The sequence below is a fragment of the Hippoglossus hippoglossus genome, chromosome 20 (assembly GCF_009819705.1).
Source record: "Hippoglossus hippoglossus isolate fHipHip1 chromosome 20, fHipHip1.pri, whole genome shotgun sequence".
NCBI lineage: Eukaryota > Metazoa > Chordata > Actinopteri > Pleuronectiformes > Pleuronectidae > Hippoglossus > Hippoglossus hippoglossus.
The window spans coordinates 14,927,303-14,947,464 of NC_047170.1; the positions used below are offsets into that span (position 1 = coordinate 14,927,303).

The following is a 20,162-nucleotide window of genomic DNA, read 5'->3' on the forward strand; positions in this document are numbered from 1 at the left end:
TGAAAGAACCATTCTACAAAATACTTTTTATTGAACACTTTTACAGTGACAACACTTTACACACACAAGAATCTATAGGTTTGACACCTTGGATCAACACAAGGTAGAAACATCAGCAGGAAACACATCCAGCAGCAGCAGCAGCAAAAGTTCTTCATTGTAAAGTTTCACAAAGTAAAACTAAAGAGTTAATACTGTGTGTTCCTGTCACACAAAGTTTATCACTTTCATAGAAAGAAGGCATTCAATTTAACCAGCAGCTGTTACCGAGCATGGAAAGAAAATTGGCAGAACATTAATATCATACTGCAGCTCTCACAAGTCCGGCAGAAATGTCTCAAAGATGAGTTCCAGAATTTGTCAAAAACAGTTTTTCTTGATGTAATACTTTAACTAGCAGCAGCAGCAGCTCCAGTTCAGAAAGAGCTTTTTCCTCCAGATTCTACAAATTCTCACCTGTGAAAAATCATTTCACATTTCTCCTTAGCATCATATTGCAAAATCCTAAAGCTCTGGAGCAGAGATATATGATTCATATACAGTAAATAACCATCACAGAGCAAATAAGGCCTTTAATGGGACGTCTAGGGCGATAAATACTCCATGTACTGGATGTTTGGTTCCTAAGTCAGGCAGATAATGTTCCACTTCAGTCAAGTACTTAAATTTCATACTGATCACATTCTAAGAAAAGTTTAACCTCCACTGACTAAATAAGTGCTTGAGTCGGTGTGTGGAGGAGAGACTGGATTCAGTCAGTTTGAAGTCAGTGCATACAGATGTGTAAAATAGATCACAGCTCAGTTCAGTTGATTTCAGGTAATGAATCAATAACATTAGCACCAGTCTGAGTTACAGCAGCTCCTCTAAACACAGCTCGCCGATCGGCTGCCTCCAGAAACAGAAGGAGCTGAACTCTGGGCAGCTGAAGGTGGCGCTGTGCTCAGAGCTCCGCAGAGGAAACACGTGCTCCACCAGCTCGCTCAGCCGACTGTAACTACACAGAAACAACAATAAAGTAAAAAATGAATAAATACTGAAACAAAAACACTGACTCCAGTGGTGATTTGGTACTTACGATGTTTTATTTCCTTTGGCTTGCTCGAGGATTAACTCCCCTCTGGGATTCACGGTGAATATCCGGAACACGGGCACACCCACCTGCTTGTAGGCAAAGACGTCCTAAATACAGGAAGAAAGAAACAGACAATAAGGATCATTTTTCATTGTGGTCAGCAAATCCTTCACTTTTAATAAAATATAATCCGTAGAGGGAAAGAGAAAAAAATGATTAAACATTACACTGTCTCTGTTTCCGAAGGCTGCGTAGAAGGGATGCATGTTTGGGAAGAACAGGTTCTTGATGTCGGTGAGACATTCGATCTTGAACTTCTCCGGCTTCTTCTCTATGACCTCTCTGACAAGAGAATTACAAATAAAGTGTTACAGACTCTGACGGCTTCATTTGAGTCGGTGGGCATCAAAAACAATCCACAAAATAACCATAATAACGGGATATTACGCGTTAAAAATCTGAGAGAATAAATCAAATGTTGCAGTAAAGTCTGAGGATTTTAAGAATTATTCAGGATGATGTAACAAGTACTTTAGATTTAATTTGAGCAAAGACAAAGCTGTCTATATAAACTGTAGGTCGTGTCTTATAGGATAAAGAGATACCTGTAGAAAATTGTTGGTCACATATTTTATGACATAAAATCTTGACATTGTCTCTCTAGCTCGATTATTTGTGGAGATATATATGTGAATTTTTTTAAAGATCATATTTTGTTGACCTTGACATTTGACCTTTAAGCTCCAAAAGTTAATCACCTTGAGATAAACACCCTCATAATGTTCACACCAGGTTTGGTGTAAATCCGTCAGTGCATTGTTGAGTTATTTTGTACACATACACACACAGACACCGCCTGCTTCTGGCTTTAATAACACTACTGTTATCTCCAGAGACCAGAGGTCTTATTTCATCTTTACTGTGTCTCATCCAGACGATGATGATGCTCAGGGACGAGGTTTCCCACCTGTGGAAGGCAGAGAAGAGGCTGCTGGGGGAGAGCATGAGGGGCCCCTGAGGCAGGAGGGTCCCCCTGTCGTTCACCCAGTGCAGATATCCCCGCGTCATGTCAGCCATGCCGATCGCTCGGGCCGAACAGTACAGGAACTTGTACCCGTTCCTGAAGAGGGAAGATAGTCATTGATAGATTAGATTTATTAGATCAGATTTGCCATCTTTACCATTTTTAGTTCACAGTCGTCGGTCTTACTCGTGCACTGAGTGGTAGAGCTTAGCGATGCCTTGGTGAGTCCAGTCTTTGCCAAGCTGAGGCAGAATCTGACCAAACACGTCGGATCTGTGGGAAGGAAATGATCTGGGTAGTAAACATCATCTTATCCAGGGGGATTTAACTGCCTGGGAATAGACTGGAATACAAGTTTTGGATGTTCCCATACTTGGTGATGGTGCCGTCGATGTCGGAGATTATGACCTTGTCGTCCCAGTTCCACAGGTAGATGGTTCCCACGCAGCGGCACGTGCCCTGGTACTGCGTGGTTATGCTGAAGCTGACGTCATTAGGCCCGTCCCTGAGCTTCAGCCTGGACTGTGAGAGAAAATACTCAGAGTTTAGAAAAACAATCACCACAGTTTTAGCCAAAGTAAATGAGTACTGGGTGGTCTCACTATCTGGTCAGACGAGAGGCGGAGGGATTTCTTGTAGGAGGGACAAGGCGCCGGGTCCTCTGTCTGCTCACGCTCATTAGGCATCAGAGCAGGTGCCGCGGCGTTGAGCTCTTTAGTCTCGTCATCGCTCGACCACTCGGATGTTTTGTGCCTGTGGGAGAGAGAACGCAGTCTGAAGCAGGACGAGTAGAGTAGAAGAGTGATTTACGGTCACCAGAGGGCAGCAGAGCTCATCGCCTGCGAGTAGCTGTGGCTTTTTAGGTACAAAATTTGCTTTTTTTTGTTTTTAACTCATAACTTTACTCTAAAAACGAAAAAAAAATCCTTAAAGATATTGAGATCAAAGCAAAAAGAAGAATCGAAATAGCTGCTTATGTGTAAATTGTTCAAAATCTTCATGCTATCCCAGCCTCTGTGGCACATGTTTACCCAACACTGTGTGTGAGTGTGTGTGAGTGTGTGAGTGTGTGAGTGTGTGAGTGTGTGTGAGTGTGTGAGTGTGTGAGTGTGTGTGTTGCTGCTGACTCACTGTGTTTCTGGGGCCTGGTGCAGGGCTGGACTCTCCCTGGTCAGCGACTCCTGTCTCTCTAGCTTTGTCTCTGTTGACGACTGAGGAGAGGAGGAGATATTATCGTCCTTTTAATGACGTGACGTAAGAATCTATCGTTAAAATCAATGGGCAGTGAAATGCAAGATATAAATTAGTCTTTACATAATGATGCAAATCAGGAGGATGAATTTGTTGTACCGGCTCATTTGTGTCATATTTACAATGCAAATATACTTAAACAGTGTGGGATCCCCACTGATCTCTGCAGTGTTACACACACACACACAGACGGAGTTGTGACTCATTACGCCTGCAGATTATTGGCCGAGTCACACGTTTGATACCTGCTTCACGCTGCTCTTCCTCCAGAACCACCAGCGTCCCGACTTTTTTGGCATCTTCTCCTTCACCCAGGCCTCCTCTGTCGCCTGCAGAATAAATATGTCATGTGTAAACAGATGTCATGTGCTGACGCTGGATAAAAAACACATCACACCAGAGGATACCTTGGGTAAATTCTTCTGGAAAGCCTGCATGCTGAGTATCAACGGTGCTGCCAGAGTCCAGTTGTAATACCTGGAGGGAGAGAAAGCTTGTGAGCTGTGATGTGCACTCAATTAGTAACAAGAGAGAGTGTGGATTAGAGAGGAGGAAGCTTCACCTGTTTGCAATCCTCACCACCAGATTAGGATTATCAATGATCCCTGGATTCTCTACGAATTCGTTGTAGGTGATGATGTGCTCCATGAATTTTTCTGGAATAAATGAAACATAAAAGCCTCATTATGAGATAGAAAGTCAGTCAGCAGAGCGCAAACAGTCCAAATAAATTCAATATGTAATTCAGCCTAATTTAATTCACACATAGAAGGATTTCAAAGATTTAAAGCTTAATTTGTCACATTGAAATAAAGAAATAGAAATCTACACATGTAGATAAAAAGTAAAATTAACATATGTCACTAGAAAGTAACATGTGGGGCAGATTAAAGGGATTTAATGGAAATCCTTTTATTTTAAATCCCTGAAATACAAACTAACTTTGAACTTCCTGTATGAGAAATCAATATAATAATAGTTTGTAATACACATGATGAATTACCTTTAGGGATCTCACAGTTCTCGCCCACGCCTCCGCACAGCGACAGCGTGACGTCAGGGAGGTCGCCGGCAGAGTCGGACAGACACTCGGTGCCGCTGTCCGCTGCGGCGCTGCCCACCGACTGTGGCGACTGAGACCCAGAGCGCCGTCCCATCTCCACCCAGTGTTTAGGAACCTGCTCGGACTCACTGGAAACACACACGCTCCAGTTTAACACATTAAAGTCACTCAGTTTCTATGATATGACTTATTTTCACAGTTCAGCTCTATTCTTCAACCTGCTGGAGCTGATTCTCATCAAACTAATTTTGAAGCAGCTATTTTAAGGTAATATAAAAAGTTGCTTGGTGTCACTTTAACCTGCGACGGTCTTGCCTGCTTGCTGCAGCCGTTTGAGGAAGTGAATACGACTTTATTGGTTTGTACCTCTTGGGAAAGTAGCGGGCGACCACATCCGGCTCGAGTGCGTTCAGATCGTCCAGGTAAATGTCTTCAGGGCCCTGATGCTGACTCCTCTTCCTCACACCTGAGTGAAACGAAGACGAGTCTGCTGAGAAAACGCTGAATGCATTAGTTTCACTTCCTTTTTTCTACTCAGGCCCAGACAGAAACCACATCCTTCCTGACATTCAAATAACAATGCTTCTTCACTTCTTAGGACTAATTTATCCAAAACGTATTTTTTATTTTATTTGCTTCTTTTTTTGGTACCATTTTCATCTTCTCATATATAAACATAAATATACTGCATTATATTGAGAAATTAGGATGAGGGTATTGCAGCGTTTTCCCCACTCCAACAAGTTTCATCTGGTCCCTATACAGACACTTGTCCTTAAGTCTCTTTTCATTAAAGGTCATTTTTTGGTTTGGGTACCTCATTGTTTTTATAAAACGAAGTGAGCTATGTTACCTCTCCTGCCCAAAGGGGAGTCTGTGGGTTTGGACGAAGCTTCTGTCTCGACACAAACTGCCGAAGAGTCTCCGGCCACTCTGCTGCCTCCGCTGGCAGTAGAGCGGCTCTCCCTGCGGCCGGGCGGCGAGGACGTCCACCGGGTCTTCCGCTCATTTTTTATGTTGGGGTCGGAGTTATTCTGACACGGCTCAGAGGTGAAACTGCTGCACGCTGAATTTGAGAGGTCGGGTTGGTGCTGTTCGATGTTTATATCATGCTGCGAAGCTCCAGCGGGCTGTGGTTTGATGGTGCGAGGCTCTGGTTTAACAATACTGCAAATGGGATACGTGTCCCTCGCTCTTTCCCTCGACCCCTCCTCCATCTCTTCGGAGCTCAAGATAACCCTGAAATGTGTTTTCCCCAAGGGAGTGATGGTCAACACCTTTGGCACGGGTTTGTCCTTTTTGTTGACCTGAATGAAAGACAGTGCGGCACAAAGTAAAGCTTTAATATACGTGTATACAATATATATGTTTAGCGCAGATTCTACGAGTCTAGATCTGAGCCATTACCCTTGTAGATTCTGGAAACTCCCCCCACGTCCACTGCATGTGGGACTCGGCCCTGAGCGCGCTCCCTGTCGACTTCACCATCAGCTCGGAGTCACTCTTGGGGGACATGGGCTCGGACATCTCCCTCCTGCAAGAAAAACACATTTTCACTGAGTCGGCTGTAACGGGTGGGAGTGAGTTGTTCTACTTGGCCCTGTCTGTTTTGATCAAGTGAATTTGAAATGTTGCTTCTTCTCTCTGCTTGTATGAACAGTGTAAATGTGTAAGTAGACAGCGTGTGGGGGGGTCGTACGTGGAGCAGGGGGACCAGTCGCCGTCGGAGAAGGGGTAGCTGTCCCATTCGAGGGCGGTGAAGGGGGAAGGTTGTCTGTGGTCATTGCTGTTCACCGTGGAGAGAGAAGACGCCCTGGAGACGGGAGACGATCAACAAAAGGTCCACAACAAAGAACAATAAACAATAGACTGTAAATAAAGATTTAAAGAATAAAGAGTTGTCGTGCAAAAATCTGTCCGAACCGGTCCGAGCCTGACAGAAAACTAACCAAACCGGACAGGAATTCTGTTTATTGTGTCCGAGCCTGAACTAAGCCTGATGTTTTCCCTGATTACAGTATTAACGCGTATTTAGACTTTGTCCAATTATCTCAAATGGAGGAGGCTGGGCTTATGAGATGTTCTCCACCAGGGGGCAATCCAGGTGTTTTGGCGGTCGTGTCATCCATCTTTATAAGAGATTCTAAGCAACCAACCTAACGTCTCCACTCACCGTCCGTTGTGTGCATTGAGCTCCTCGTCTGAACTGAGCTCACACAGCTCCAGCTCTCCGCCTGCAGCTGTGGCCGCTTGCTCCTCCTTGCGTGGCTCAGCTTTGTGCTTCCTCCGGCGCCTCTTCTTCTTCTTGCCTCCTGAGCTGGAGCAGGGCTGGATGTTTCCAGAGGCCGGGTCCTCCGGACTCAGACCGATCTCCGCCGCTGATCCCCCACATCTGGGCTCCCTGCTCCGGAACTGAAGCTCCTCTGTGGGGATGGGCGAGGTCACCAGGTGGGCCGGGACGATGTCCTGTGTCGGGGGAGGAGACGTGCATCAACGTGATTGATTTCTACGAGTGAACAGCTTCATTTTAACCACCTACTGTACAGAACTCACATTGTGCTCCTGAACAAAAAAGGCCTCTCCGTTGTCTCCAAGCTTCATTTGTAGCTCCACAGGTTCTCCATTGATTTCTATGTCAATCTGCAGAGTCAAACAAAAACACTTCAGGAGCTGTTGGTGATAACAGTTGATGTCGATGTGCTGCAAACAAATACACGTGATTTTCCGTTTGCTCTATCGGGGCTTCCGGACGTTTTCCTGTTGTTGTGAATGTGATTGATCCGACAATCTCCTGCTACGCTCCTCTTATCTGAAACAGACTCTGGAAAATGTCCAGACCCAATTTTTCAGCCATTTTCCTGAGTCTGAAAATAGCTTGATACTCGCCAGGTCACCATGTTCTCCTCAGTTGGCCTCAGGTTTTAAACAAGCATGTATGAGGTGTTAAAGCACCATAGGAATGTGTACAATACGGTTCGTGGATAAAACTGTGCCACAGATTTACCGGAAGAATTAGAGTTAATCCACAGAGAAAAACAGGGAACAGCTTGTACCACAACTTCTGTCCCTGGATTTAACAAACTGGGGTTTTCTCTGAATTGGTTTAAAAACAAGTCAACGTATTACTGAAAAAAGAGAATTGTTCACCAGTTTGAAAAATTGGTCACACACAAATGATTTAAGTTCTTTCAAATCAAAGTCTTCAACTTAAATTTGAACAAACTTAATTCGTTTACGTGTTAATAACTGAAGTATGTTACCAACTGGAGTAATTTCTTCTAAGTTGGGAAACAATTTTCTTTTTTCATTAGAATTTGTGAAGCCCAAACAATTTATTGGTTAATCGATCAAAAATAGACCAATATGAACTTTTTTTCACATCAAACCTCAATTACATTGCCAATTCTTCTTTTTTTAAATTATATTTGCATCAGCTCATATAATTCTTATCGCTCTCTAGTGCAGAGAAAAGTCTCCTTCAACCTTTTCATTATCAGAAAGTTTGTGAAATTGATCACAACTGACATTTAATAAGAGGTAAAGATGGTTTAACTCTTCCTGGTTGTCTCCTTCACAGTGACACAGGATGTTTTTGGAACCCACAGGGTTTTCAGTCTTATCTGTGACTGTTTGCCGCTCGGCCTGTCTCCGTGCTCGTCTGTGGCAGATAAGACTCTTCTGTGAGACACTCGTCTTCAATGGGATGAATCTTAACAAGGTGGGAGGACAGTAAGAGGGTAAGATGAGATTTAGCCTGTTTGTCCCACCACCACAGTGACGACTACACACAGAGGCTATAAATAGAGCGAGAGGGCGACCTGCTCCTGTGAGAAGCAGAGTGACGGAAATAGTTCAAGCGTCACAGTTTTACTTCTTGTCCTCAGGCACCTGAGTCTGTTTTGCTTGGAGGACTAAAATCTATCAGTGTGCAGCTATTGATAGATAAATAAATGATGGAGCTTTTTTAGATTTTAATAGTTGCCCAATTAATAAGGTATTACGTCTTATCTCCAGTTAATCCTCCTTAATCTGCAGAATGCCAGATTTGCACAGAGACAACAGGTTCTGATTGTTGGTAAAAAAAATGCAATAATTACTCATGTTGATAACAAAAATAAAATCGTATTATTTCCCTTCTACAAAATGTTGGCTCACCACTTTCTCCCTGGAGCGCAGCACTCCCAGTTTACCGAAGCGGACGTGAAAAGGGGAGCACTGGAACGTCCCGTCAGGCTGTCGCACCACGATCACGTCGATGCAGCCCGACAGAGTTGCCTGATTAATCCCCTTATACAGCTCCTTTACTGTCACCAGCACCTGGCCCGCCAGCTGCCCCACGTAGTTCATGGTGTCCACCTGTCCACAAACACACCTGAATTACCTGTGGAAAAAAACATCTCAGAAGGCACCATGAAGTCTGCAAAGAAAAGGCAAGCTGGTCCCTAAACGCAGCGCCTCAAAAGAGAGCTGAGCTGATCAGGTCCTTGAATGCAGCAACACGGCGGCTGCAGAGGAGACACTCAGTGTTTCTGTCTCCACAAAGAACACATAGACATGAAGCTTAGGTCGATAGGAGGCTTTAAAAGGCCTGTAGGTGTGAATGGTTCTTTCTGTGTGTCGGCCCTGTGGTGGACTGGAGATCTGTCCAGGGTGAACCCCAAATTTTGTGTTTAATGCTTGTGGCTTTAACTGTGAGTATAGAATAGGCGACTTTCAATGTTTGTGGTCTAACAAATAGGTTAAAAGGATTTGAATGTGCTGTAAATACTTGCTTTTTGTGTTTATTTATGATTCACTTTGGCTAATGAGACTACAAGGACTTAGGGCAATGTCACTGTGGTGGATTTCTAAAACATAAAGCCAATGAAAATCTGTAATGGACAAAGACTTATGGATTTGAGCATGAAAGTTTGAATCCAGGTCGACTGAATGATGATAAAAAACGAATCTGTGCATCTTAACTCGGCATCAACATGACGTCACAGCACTTCTACGCACAGCTGTGATCAGTGGACGGTGACGGATGTGGATGAACCTGATCCTCGTCAACCACGACTTTCAGAATCGTTCTGTGTCTTTCCTGTGTGTGTGTGTGTGTGTGTGTGTGTGTGTGTGTGTGTGTGTGTGTGAGTGTGAGTGTGAGTGTGTGTGTGTGTGTGTGTGTGTGTGTGTGTGTGTGTGTGTGTGTGTGTGTGTGTGTGTGTGTGTTTCAGTATTGAACACAATGGACTAAATCGGAGCTGCATACCAGCTGATGGACTTTGACACCATTCAGTTTCTATGACTGGCAGCTTCTGCACCAGCTAAACTCGAATGAACTTAGAGGACGGCAAAGAGAAAATACAAAAGAAACCATCTGCTGAAAGTAAACAACACTAAATTATATCAACCACAATGGGAAAGTATGTACAGTATGACTGGGTACTATGGCAACGGATACCATGATGGAGATGTTTCTACCACAACATGTTATTCAGCTCAGGTAAAGGTTTCACTTTCATTTGACATCAGTGTGGCTAGTTGCAAATAAATCAGGGTAACAGCTCCATGGTAACATAATTGGTGTGTGTGGTAAAGTAGTTTGATTTGTAATACATTTTCAAGTATTTCATTCATTGGATGAGACTATAAAACACATCCCATAATAGCATTTCACATAATCTAATATGATCTGCAGAGGTTCAGTGTTTGGGTGACAGAAACTGATTGGTTTCATATTTGTTGATTTGAATATCAAAGACGTCACATTGGACTCTGGGAAACTGGGACACAAATTTTTTCACATTTGTTTGGACTAAACAATATTCGATTAATCCAACAATAATCTGCAGATTAATCAATGATTAAAATCACTGCTAGCAGCCCTATCAGATACTTTTATCACCAGATTGTTAGAGGAAAACTGTGAACGCTTCAAATAAATTCCTACTAAAACGTCCAGTCAGACATTTATCTTTATAAAGCGCAAAGAATAATAATGGCCCAGACTTAAAAAGTCCCAAACTCACCAGAGTCCAGGAGGACTTCAGGTGCAGCCGCTGGCCCTGCTGCTCTATGGGTGACCGCTCCGAGAGCTCCATGTGTCCCCAACAAGATCTAACAGGAGCACTGGATCTGGTCTGCGTGGACCGTCCTCAGCCTCCCTGCTCCTGCACCACACGTCCCACAACCTCTCCAGCCCCACAGCCACAGGACTACCCCCAGCCTGAGCCCTTACATAACCCCTCTCGCTGAGGTGGGGACCACTGCCACTCAAACCCACTGAGGGAGTTAGACTGGAGGAGTTTGGATATATAGGTATATGGCTCATACTGTAAATAAAGTAGGACGACATGACTGCTCTCTAAAAGTGAAGCCAAATCATTGTTATCGCCCCCTGGTGGCTGTCTGCAGAATGGGTCATTAACCCTGTCTCCTCCATGTTAGTTGATGGGACATGGAACAAACGAAAAGGTCAAAATACAGGTCAAATGAATTTTCTAAATTGGTTTGTGTCATTTTAGGTAGTTCTTATCACACCGATCTATGTTCAGGTGTTTTTATGATGAGTTTGATTTTAATTGGTTATTTGACACTATAGAATTCGGGTGAAACGTCATGATTGACAGCTGAGACCGACCTGTGATTGGTTGAGCTTGATGTTTAAAGTTTCAACACATTAACTTGATCTCCATGGAGACAGTACAATTATAATAAGATGATAATGAGCTGACCGAGCTCCCTAAACTTGACAGATCCAGGTTCCTTCTCGAGCCAGAGTTTGAGGACGAATCCAACACAACCCATGACACTCCCTGTTTGGAAAGAGGGGACCTTAAAGAGGTGTTAATCCTGTTCACTGGATTAGGACTAATCTAGCTTTCCCTGTCTCTGCACGTTTCTCCTGCTCGATGCGTCCAAGTGTCCAACGTGAGCCTGCGTCAGCCAGTGTGTCGTGTCACTGATGTTTTCATTTCAGACATAAATACCAAACTAATCAAATTAGCACCACAGGGTTTTGACTCAACTGTAAATTAAGGATCCAGATAAGGATAACGATTAATCTATTTTTAAAATTGTGAAAAAAAACCCATCAAAGGTTCTAAACAGCTCAAACCTGGAAAATGTTAAATTTAAAGTGAGGCTGGGCAATAAAACCATATCAGCAATTATCCCAATATAATATTCGTCAAATAAAATACAGCAAAATCTTTTGCTGTTTATCAGATTTTTCATTCTCTGCTAATAAAGAAGAGTTTAAAACCACAACCTTCACTCAGGGGCAACAATCAGTCTTTACACTTATGTAATGTGACACTTGTCTTGATAATTATGACTGATATTAAAATGATGATATACTTTTGGGCCATATTGCTCAGCCCTGGTTTAAAATAAGAAGCGGCAAAGTAACATATACAATAAAAAAAGTATTCGATCGATGGCCACTGTGTGTAACCAACAAAACACGGCAATATTCTGGTGCCTACAATAAGTTTTAATTCACTTCAGATGATAAAACCGTAATAAATTATCAGAAATTTGAATTTGACATTTATCAAAATATATGAAAATATTTATCTTCATATATATTTTGTAGTCATATCGTTCAGCTCCAGTTAAAAGTGATTTTTTTTTTTAAACAGAGAAGCAGCAAATCCTCACCACTTAGAGGATTTTCTATTAAAATATCTCATACAGTGAATCAGTTATTAAAATGATAGCAACAGAGTCACAACACCATAAATCTCAGTAAATATTTGACTCTCATATCCCAGATCATATGTGAGGCAGTATGTTGATGTGTACATCTCTTAAATCCGAGTACAGGCTACTGTTAACACACAATCAAGCAACAATCAGCCCCACAGGATCTGAGGTTCATGACATATTTAAACTGTGCTCCACAGCCTCACATGCACCTGTCGATGATGTTAATGTGACTTGTATCTTAAGATTGGACGTTGGAACCTGCAGGTATCCACAGATATGATGCGTTCAGGGACACACAACAATCTTTTCATAGAAAGAGAAAGAGAAAGATTGCACATAAATAAATTGCTGTTGTAAAAACAATGTTTCCTCTCTCGTGCTCACCGCTAATTTCCGCTCTCGCCCGTTCACATGCGATGTTCACGATCACACAGGAGACTTTAACAAACACTAACTCAGAGTCTTAATTATTATTATTATTATATACATGTATATAGAGGATAATGAGAGGTGAAATGATCGTACCTGCAACAGCAGCAGCAGCAGCAGGAGTAGTCGGTCCCTCTCTCTCTATCTCTGTCTGCTCTCTCTCTCTCTCTCTCTCTCTATCTCTGTCTGCTCTATCTCTCTCGCTCTCTCTCTCTCTCTCTCTCTCTCTCTCTGTCTGCTCTCTCTCTGCCCTCTCTCTGCCCTCTCTCTCTCTGCTCTCTCTCTCTCCCTCTCTGCTGCTGCTGAAGCCGCCGCACCACGTGACTCCGCACCGCTCAGCCTGCACGTGATCATCCTGCACCTCCCGCACAAGGACACTAAAGTTCATTATCAGAGTTACATTGTACATGTATATAGTTATAATACAGTTTTACAACATACTGCCACTTGTTATTGTGTGTGTGCTGAAGGTTGAGCTTGTTTTATTGTTGTAACCTTGTTAGCACTTTGGACATGGGCCAAATTAAAAAGGTCAAAGTAGCCCACGTGTTAAATAATGGTTTCTATGGTTTCTGTCATTTTAAACATTTCTTATCACACAGTGATGACAGTTTTTATTTAATTTGTTGATTGTGTGAGCATCTTTGTTTCTTTATTTACAGTCTATGGTCCGCAGATAAAATATAAATCATGTGTAAAATAACATATATATATTTTTTATTTCAGTCAGTTATTATAATCATTTACTGGGACAAAGTTAATTTTACCACCTTCTCCATTCTGAGGTCAGGGGTCAGCTCCAGCAGCAGAGCAGCAGCAGCAGCTCTGCAGATGGTGGAGGATTTCAGGGGATTTGCTCCTGTGCAGCTCAACAGGGCGGAACATTTCCACAACACTGAGCCTGAATCGTCAGCTCCAGGAGTGTCACCAGATAAATGAACATGAGGAGGAAGAAATGAAGTGAACCGTGCACTGGCTCTGGAGGGGGAAGTATCATTTCTTCATGAGCAGCTGAGTCACAGAGGATAGATTCAGGAGGACTGATACCTCATTGACGTGTGTGACACATCTTATCTGTTCAGTTTCAATATGTCTACGCAATGTCAACATCTTCCCGTCTGCAATCCTGTTAACACTTTATTACCCCTGTGTATATTATTTTATATTTCTGTGTTTATATTGCATGTTTACTTTTTATGGCCCAGCGCCGGTGACAACCAGCGGCTGGAGGCATCGTGTTATCATGATATCTCAAGAACACCTCGAGGGGAATGTCACAAACTGTGAAGTTCAAGGTCACGATGACCTCAAAAATCATGTTTTTAATGTAATTCCACTTTATTACTTTTTTACTAATGCTTCCTATTTTTTTTTTCCTTTTTCTTGCTAAAATACACCACAAGTATTATTTTATTTGTTCTGATCCAGTAAAATGTTTACGAAACTAATTTGGAATTAAAATTAGCTTCATTAAAGCAGAAGAATTTATATAAACCTTAAAACACCAAATCTGCACGTGTGAGTATTTGAGGGGCTGCAGTTCTCCTTGCAGCTCCATGATCTTAACTGAACCCCTGAAACTTTTTACACTTGTTGATTTGAATCACTTCTGCTCTGTTTCACCTGAAGAATTTCTCCTGTTTGCTTTGTTCTTCTCTCCAACAGGAGAGTGTTGTGCCTCTTTAATCCTCCGAGCCTGTGTAACTCTGTGCATTCTCAAATCTCATTATAAACACCATATACCAACAAGTGAGATGAGTTCAATCCAGAAATATTTTCAACAGCTTCTTTATTCAAACAAATAGGAAAAGGATAAAACTGACAGATAAAATATCCAGATCAAAAAGATTTGAAAAACAGTAGAAACAGACGTGATCAAAGTTGTGATAACTGAAAACACAACTATCACAGTTGACATGAAACTGCACATCAAACTTGTAGATAATATATATATGTATGAGTAAATAATACTTTTCTCATTCACTCCGGCTGTGTCCTCTCGGCTGAATCTGAAGCTTTTGTTTCGGCAGCGACATCGACTTTAATCTTATTCTTCTGCTCCTTCGATTCCTCACTTTTTCTCTCCTTTTTGTCTTCCTTCATTTTCACAGGGGGCGTCTTAGCTAGAGATTATGCAGGTGAACAATCATTAGTAACATTTCACACACACACACACACACACATATATAAACCTGTTTCATTCCCTCTCACCCTTTCGCTTTTGCATCTCAATCTTTTCCTGGGGAGTGTTTGGGCCAAACACCACATTTCCATCTGCGTCGGTCCAGTATGACGTCACGCCCTGGTCAGGCGTCCCCTCTGTGGTCTCCAGCTGAAAGGAGGCAAACGTGAGATTAGAAACCAATCAGCAAACTCAACCATCACATCATCAGCCAAAGAATTGTGGTCCACTACTTACCCATGAAGTGCAATGAGGGCAGAGCTACCATTGTCAAAATAATCCACTTGATCACAGTAAAAACAAGAAATCTTGCATAAAATAAGTCATCTAGTCATATGACTTTGTTTAATTTTTAAGTGTGTTGTAGTGAATCATGTTTATCACATGATTTCTCTTTGAAACACATTTTATGACTTTTCCATATGAAGGGTCTTCATTATATCGTGTATAAAATTATGAAGCCCTCTGGGACAATGTTTTTATTTTAACCTAAATGACCAAATTCAAAAAGTCAGTTAGCCCACACACACTTTTAGGCCCAGTTACTGTTTAAAAAACTCTATTATAATCATGTTGTGATTATTATCTTATATTATTATAATGCTAAAGCAAGTGTTCCTCAGTTTACATAATATAATTTGATCTTATCTAATACAATTTCAATCAGAAGCAGATTTAGACAGTGAGGCCTCCATCATGATAATAGTTACAGGATAAGACAAGTAAGAGAATAAAACTCTACATCATGCAATCTGAGAATGTATTTGTTACATCTACCCTGTCTGGGAAATTCCCACATCTTTCAAACCAAACGTCCCCAGCTGCACAGACTTCCTGCAGAGATTTGTCGTCTATAGAAGAAGAACTTTGTCGTGAGAACTCGTGCCCCTTTAACTCTGTGTGTTATTAGAGCTGCTGTGAAAACACTGTTGCTTTACATCATCTATAACTTCCAGTCAGTGAACTTAAATAGAGACGTGGATCTGCTAATCCACATGTTCTCTGACAGGAGGAAACAAAAAAAAGATTTTAAGCTTGTCTGGATGAAGAGGCCGAGACAAGTTTCAGATATTATATGATAGAACATATTAGAAATGCATCCTCTGTCGACATATTAACCCTTTTTTCGCTTCCTGTCTTACTATGTTCTATTTTTAATCTGTTTAATGTAAAGGACCTTGAGCTGCATTTTTTACACATAGAAAATGCTATATAATAAAGTTTGCCGTTGTTGTTAATGTATATTTCTACCGTATATTTGTTTAGTGACGTGAATGTCACATTATTTGAGTTTCCAACGCACCATCAGTGAAGTGCACCATGAACAATAAACCAATAGGGGTTTGGGGTTGGATTACAGTGGAGGGGAGGGTTGACTCCATGCTGGTGGTTGATCCTCAGGAGGTCCGAGTGTACAGAAATGGTGGTGTGGGGGGGGGGGGGGGGGGGGGGGGGGGGGGGTGAATCTACTGAAACGAGTGAGAAGGTGAAGGGTGAAGGGTTCAGACCAAAGTGAGACGACTCAGAAAGAAGGAAGAGGAGGAGCAGGAAGAGGAAGTGGGGGAGAACATGCTCATTTTTTATTAGTCTCATCAAGAAACAGGGAGAACAGGAAATAATCACCATGGTGATCTTCATCACATCATCATCATCATTATGAGTAAAGGAGACATGGTGCACAGTGAAGGGGAAGTCATCACAGCGGTGAATAATAATAATAATGATGAGTAGTAGGTGGGCTGACGTGTTCGTTACAGACATGAAACAAGGGAAGTGTCGTCATGATCACAACATTCAAAGTGACTGTGAATCAAATGGAACAAACAGAAAACAGGGCTGATGAAATGACACGTTTCATTAAAGAACCACGTTTTAGTCCATTTGCAACAAGTTTGTTAGGAGACAAACTTTTCTCCAGCAGTGACTGTGGAGTCACGGCAGACTTTAAAGGTTGTTCTCCAAAAACCAAAAACACAAGAAGTGTGAGGAACTCGTAGAGATGATCTCAGCTTGATTAGCCAACAAGCTCGAGCCGCTAGAAAGGTACATTGTGGATTGTTCTTTGTGACAGTGAATCCCATTAGAGGGGACAGGGATCAAAGAAAAGCCATTTGTGATTTTGAGATTTTAAAGTTGTCTGTAAACACTGTCTTCTTCTTTTTTTACCTTCGCCAAGGAGGTTATGTTTTCACCCCTGTCCCTTTGTCTGTTCATCATCAGGATTACACAAAAACAGTTTTGTCCTTGACAGACTGATATCAAGGACGTGAACAAAAAGTAGTAGCTCTGCTTATTTAAGTTTTCATGTGCTTCAGCAAGTAAGTCAACATAATTTGAGGCAAACAGGATAAAACATGGGTTTAAAATTCATTCGACACTGACTTCAGGATTTGTTTTCTCCACGTTGCGTCCGACCAACACGACATTATCTTCAACTAATGTGTCGTTTCCTATTCTACAGCAAACAGAAGCCAACACGTGCCTCTCTGCACAAACACAACTTTACACAAACTAAAATTGCACCAGTGACATTTTTGAATGGGTCACAAATACCTCTTCATGTTCAGTCAGATTCATTTGATCAAATCTTATCAAATTCTCTCCAAACTGTTTCACATTTTGTGTTTTAGCACCTCTAGAGTAAATTTTTAAATTCTACACAAACACCTCACACCTTTATTTCTCCTTAAATATTTTTTTCCAGTGTTTTTTTTTCTTCTTTCTTTTATACATATTTACGACAAGATTTGGACCGCTTCTATTTTTTCTTGCCGGCCGCCTCTTCAGGGATGAAGACACTTACGGTGAAGTCCCCGCTCTCTGTGCCGTACTTGTTCTTCACCAGGATGCTGTATTTGCCGGTGTCCGACGTGTTCACGGCCGTGATGGTGAAGCTGGCGAACTTGCCGGACTCGAACTTCAGGATGCAGTGGTCGTCGGACGTGATCTCCCTGTCGTTCTTCAGCCAGGTGACCTTTGGCACGGGGTCGCCCGAAATGTTGCAGGTGAGATTCAGGGCCTGAGGCACAGATCATAAACAATATCGAACATTACAGAAATTACAATTATATTTTAGCATTTGGAATAACTGTCAGCTGTCGAGTTTATAAGACTCATATGAATTAGTTTGTTATTTCAGCACCTTGCCCTCCTGGATGGTGACCACATCAGGCAAACCTCCTGCTACTCGAGCACGACCTGAAAGAAACATGTATTTTATTACATGGAATAAACATTTCATTTCTCCGATAGCTTTGACTTGTTAGAATGAATCAGAGTAATATGAAATGTGTTTTAAATTATAGTCTGAAAAGATCCGCACACTTAAAAGCTCCTGTTCTATGACGGTATTTAAAGACTTCTGATAAATCAACACCCTGGATCCATAAGTTGTTTGCTCATATTTTTCAATTTTAGTCACAATAAAAACATAGCTTTTAAAAATCATATGAAACATTATATTGTTAATATAAAAGTAGAAAACAAACAGGTCTTGCTGATGGTTCATCATCAGATGTTACTTACCTTTCTCTGCAATGGCAGCGGATCTGAGGAGGTAAAAAAAAAAGAGGGAACAACAAATTACATCAAAGTTGCTGAGAAGTGAAATTTAAGACTTAACCTTCATCATACAGAACTTATTTATTTATTTCCTCAAATAAGAAAAACACACCATACATCTTAATGTGTCGGTTATCAAGTGGATAATAACTTACTTGAGTCTCTGGAATTCTGCAAAAGCGTCATCAAATGCTGCAAAACAAAAGTTAGGAATCTTAATATTTATTTATTGGCTAAATGAGATGTAGCCATTCAGCTTGATGAATGCAAAATACTACAAAACAGAAGTATAAAAAGTCAGTTAATGGTCATAAAACTAAAACTTTTAAATTCAGACATACTGCATGTGAAATATAGATTAAAAAGCTATCTCAGTGAATGTATGACGTCACTTTGGAGCAGGAGGTTATAAATACACTCTCGCTCTCACCTTGACCAGCCAACTCCACGGTCCTCCTCAGGCCTCCCTTTCCGTCGTGGAACTCGATGGCGTATTTGCCCGTGTCTTTCTCTGTGGGCTCAGTGATCTGCAGCCACAGCTGCTCCCCCACCACGCCGCTCTTTATACGGTCAGAGAAGGAGATGGCTGAATCTCTGTCAGGGAGACGATACAGACGAGAGGACAGTGACAAACATGTCCACATGAAATGCCGTTCTAGTTGCTAGAGTAGCTAACAGTTAATCCATTTCAACACAGGTGTGCATGTGCTTGGTTTTATATATATATAAAAGTGCATGGAGGACTAACTTGTAGTGCCATGTCACTTGGAGTAAATCGTTATAGAAGTTGACGAAGGTGTAGAGTCGGATGCCCTCATCTGTGCTTGTGATCTTCAGCGGAGTGGAGGAATTGGCTGCAAGTATAGAAAACAAAAAAGGTTTTATTTTCAGTAAAAGAACAAGTTTTAAATTTATCGGCTGCAACATTATGAAGCGACAAAATGTTTCTTCTTACCGATAAAACTGAAAACTTCATTCATCAAGTCCTTGAAACCTTTAAAACAAGAGGTTTTGATCATTTGAAGTGATATAAAAGGGATAAGTAACATTTATGTGAGTGTGTTCTCCACTGAAGGTCACCTTGATCCGTCAAATTCAACTTGGACGTGTCTTTTCCTCTGTCGTCCTTCAGAACAACCTCGTACACACCGGAATCCTTCTTGGAAATCTGACAGAGAGAAAACAATGAAGTTAACCTCAGTCGTAAAAAAAACAACACTGAGCATCACCAAGACTTTGTACAGGAAGATGTTTGTATTCATGAGAAAAGACAAGCTTTTTGTCTTCTGCTTTGGATGCTGCAGAAAACACATATATAGGACGCAAAAGCAAAAAAGCCAACAGACAAACAAACAAACAAATATATATATAAAAAAAAAAGAAAAAGCATTCTCAGGCAAAACAGAAATGAGCGATGACGACAACAGAAAACTGATCCCAACTTTTATCTTTCTCCAGATTACGTCGCTGTCGGCTGTGTCTGCCGGGCAGTCACACTGAAATGGGACACATGACATCATGTTTATGGGTTAAACTGAGATGGACAGACAGACACTTAGAGACAATACAGTGGATGAGAGTGAGCTGAGAGAGACAGAGTGGAGACAGAGGACAGGGTTTAAATCAAGGTTGAGAGAAAAGAGCTGAGGGACGACGACAGGGAAGTTAGAGAAAGAAAGTGAACATTTATTTAAAAATAAAGTTAATGCTGAGGACTCATGATATAAATAAATGTTTTTATTAGTCTTTATCTTTTAACTTACGTCCTCTTACTCAAAGACAGTATCTTGAAGAAGAAAACCGTTAAATGTAAAGAAGTATAGAGACAAACAGAGCTGTGCAAGGATATCACCCTTCACAGTCATATGTGTAAATGTATTCAGGGACA

At 41.6% G+C, this 20,162-nt stretch overlaps 2 protein-coding genes and 2 long non-coding RNA genes across 10 annotated transcripts in view; 1 reads left to right on the top strand and 3 right to left on the bottom strand.

The window, feature by feature from the left end:
- LOC117753664 (phosphatidate phosphatase LPIN2-like) lies at nt 1–12,685 on the bottom strand. 3 transcript variants are annotated; one of them, XM_034571883.1, is made up of 20 exons: nt 12,628–12,685; nt 8,569–8,769; nt 6,967–7,053; nt 6,587–6,879; nt 6,113–6,226; nt 5,821–5,947; nt 5,267–5,720; nt 4,780–4,879; nt 4,354–4,541; nt 3,913–4,006; nt 3,758–3,827; nt 3,596–3,679; nt 3,231–3,310; nt 2,702–2,852; nt 2,473–2,621; nt 2,286–2,372; nt 2,043–2,195; nt 1,303–1,417; nt 1,079–1,182; nt 1–997 (listed from the first exon to the last, which is right to left on the bottom strand). In XM_034571883.1, exons 2-20 carry the CDS (start codon nt 8,758–8,760, stop codon nt 853–855), a joined length of 2,787 nt encoding a protein of 928 aa, XP_034427774.1. In that variant the 5' UTR covers nt 8,761–8,769; nt 12,628–12,685; the 3' UTR covers nt 1–852. The 3 variants fall into 3 exon arrangements, with proteins under 3 accessions (XP_034427774.1, XP_034427773.1, XP_034427772.1); XM_034571882.1 differs by having other exon boundaries at nt 4,780–4,900; XM_034571881.1 differs by having other exon boundaries at nt 4,780–4,903.
- The window catches only part of LOC117753668, a 26,331-nt gene continuing 6,304 nt past the window's right edge, over nt 136–20,162 (top strand). The window contains exons 1-2 of the long non-coding RNA XR_004612291.1: nt 136–149; nt 841–845. This is a non-coding gene — a long non-coding RNA (uncharacterized LOC117753668). The remainder of the gene's footprint in view (nt 150–840; nt 846–20,162) is intronic.
- Nucleotides 14,613–15,825, bottom strand: LOC117753667. Its single transcript, XR_004612290.1, has 2 exons — nt 14,743–15,825; nt 14,613–14,654 (listed from the first exon to the last, which is right to left on the bottom strand). It is a non-coding gene; the product is annotated as an uncharacterized LOC117753667 (long non-coding RNA).
- myom1b (myomesin 1b) overlaps nt 17,159–20,162 on the bottom strand; it is a 20,633-nt gene continuing 17,629 nt past the window's right edge. For 4 of the 5 annotated variants that reach the window (XM_034571878.1, XM_034571879.1, XM_034571877.1 and 1 more), the window contains 8 exons: nt 19,355–19,442; nt 19,230–19,268; nt 19,023–19,128; nt 18,705–18,868; nt 18,430–18,466; nt 18,239–18,261; nt 17,856–17,911; nt 17,159–17,732 (listed from right to left, as the gene is read on the bottom strand). In XM_034571878.1, the coding sequence (XP_034427769.1) occupies nt 17,472–17,732; nt 17,856–17,911; nt 18,239–18,261; nt 18,430–18,466; nt 18,705–18,868; nt 19,023–19,128; nt 19,230–19,268; nt 19,355–19,442 (774 nt within the window). In that variant the 3' untranslated portion in view covers nt 17,159–17,471. Of the gene's footprint in view, nt 17,733–17,855; nt 17,912–18,238; nt 18,262–18,429; nt 18,467–18,704; nt 18,869–19,022; nt 19,129–19,229; nt 19,269–19,354; nt 19,443–20,006; nt 20,138–20,162 lie in introns of those variants that run through there. The other variant, XR_004612289.1, reaches the window with a different exon arrangement.

Coding starts and splice junctions, on each gene's coding strand:
- LOC117753664 (XM_034571881.1), bottom strand. CDS start 8,760: ATGAACTACGTGGGGCAGCTGGCGGGCCAGGTGCTGGTGACAGTAAAG. Junction 6,227..6,586: donor CTCAATGCACACAACGGACG/GTGAGTGGAGAC, acceptor TCCCGTCTCCAG/GGCGTCTTCTCTCTCCACGG. Junction 3,311..3,595: donor GGAAGAGCAGCGTGAAGCAG/GTATCAAACGTG, acceptor TCCTCTCCTCAG/TCGTCAACAGAGACAAAGCT.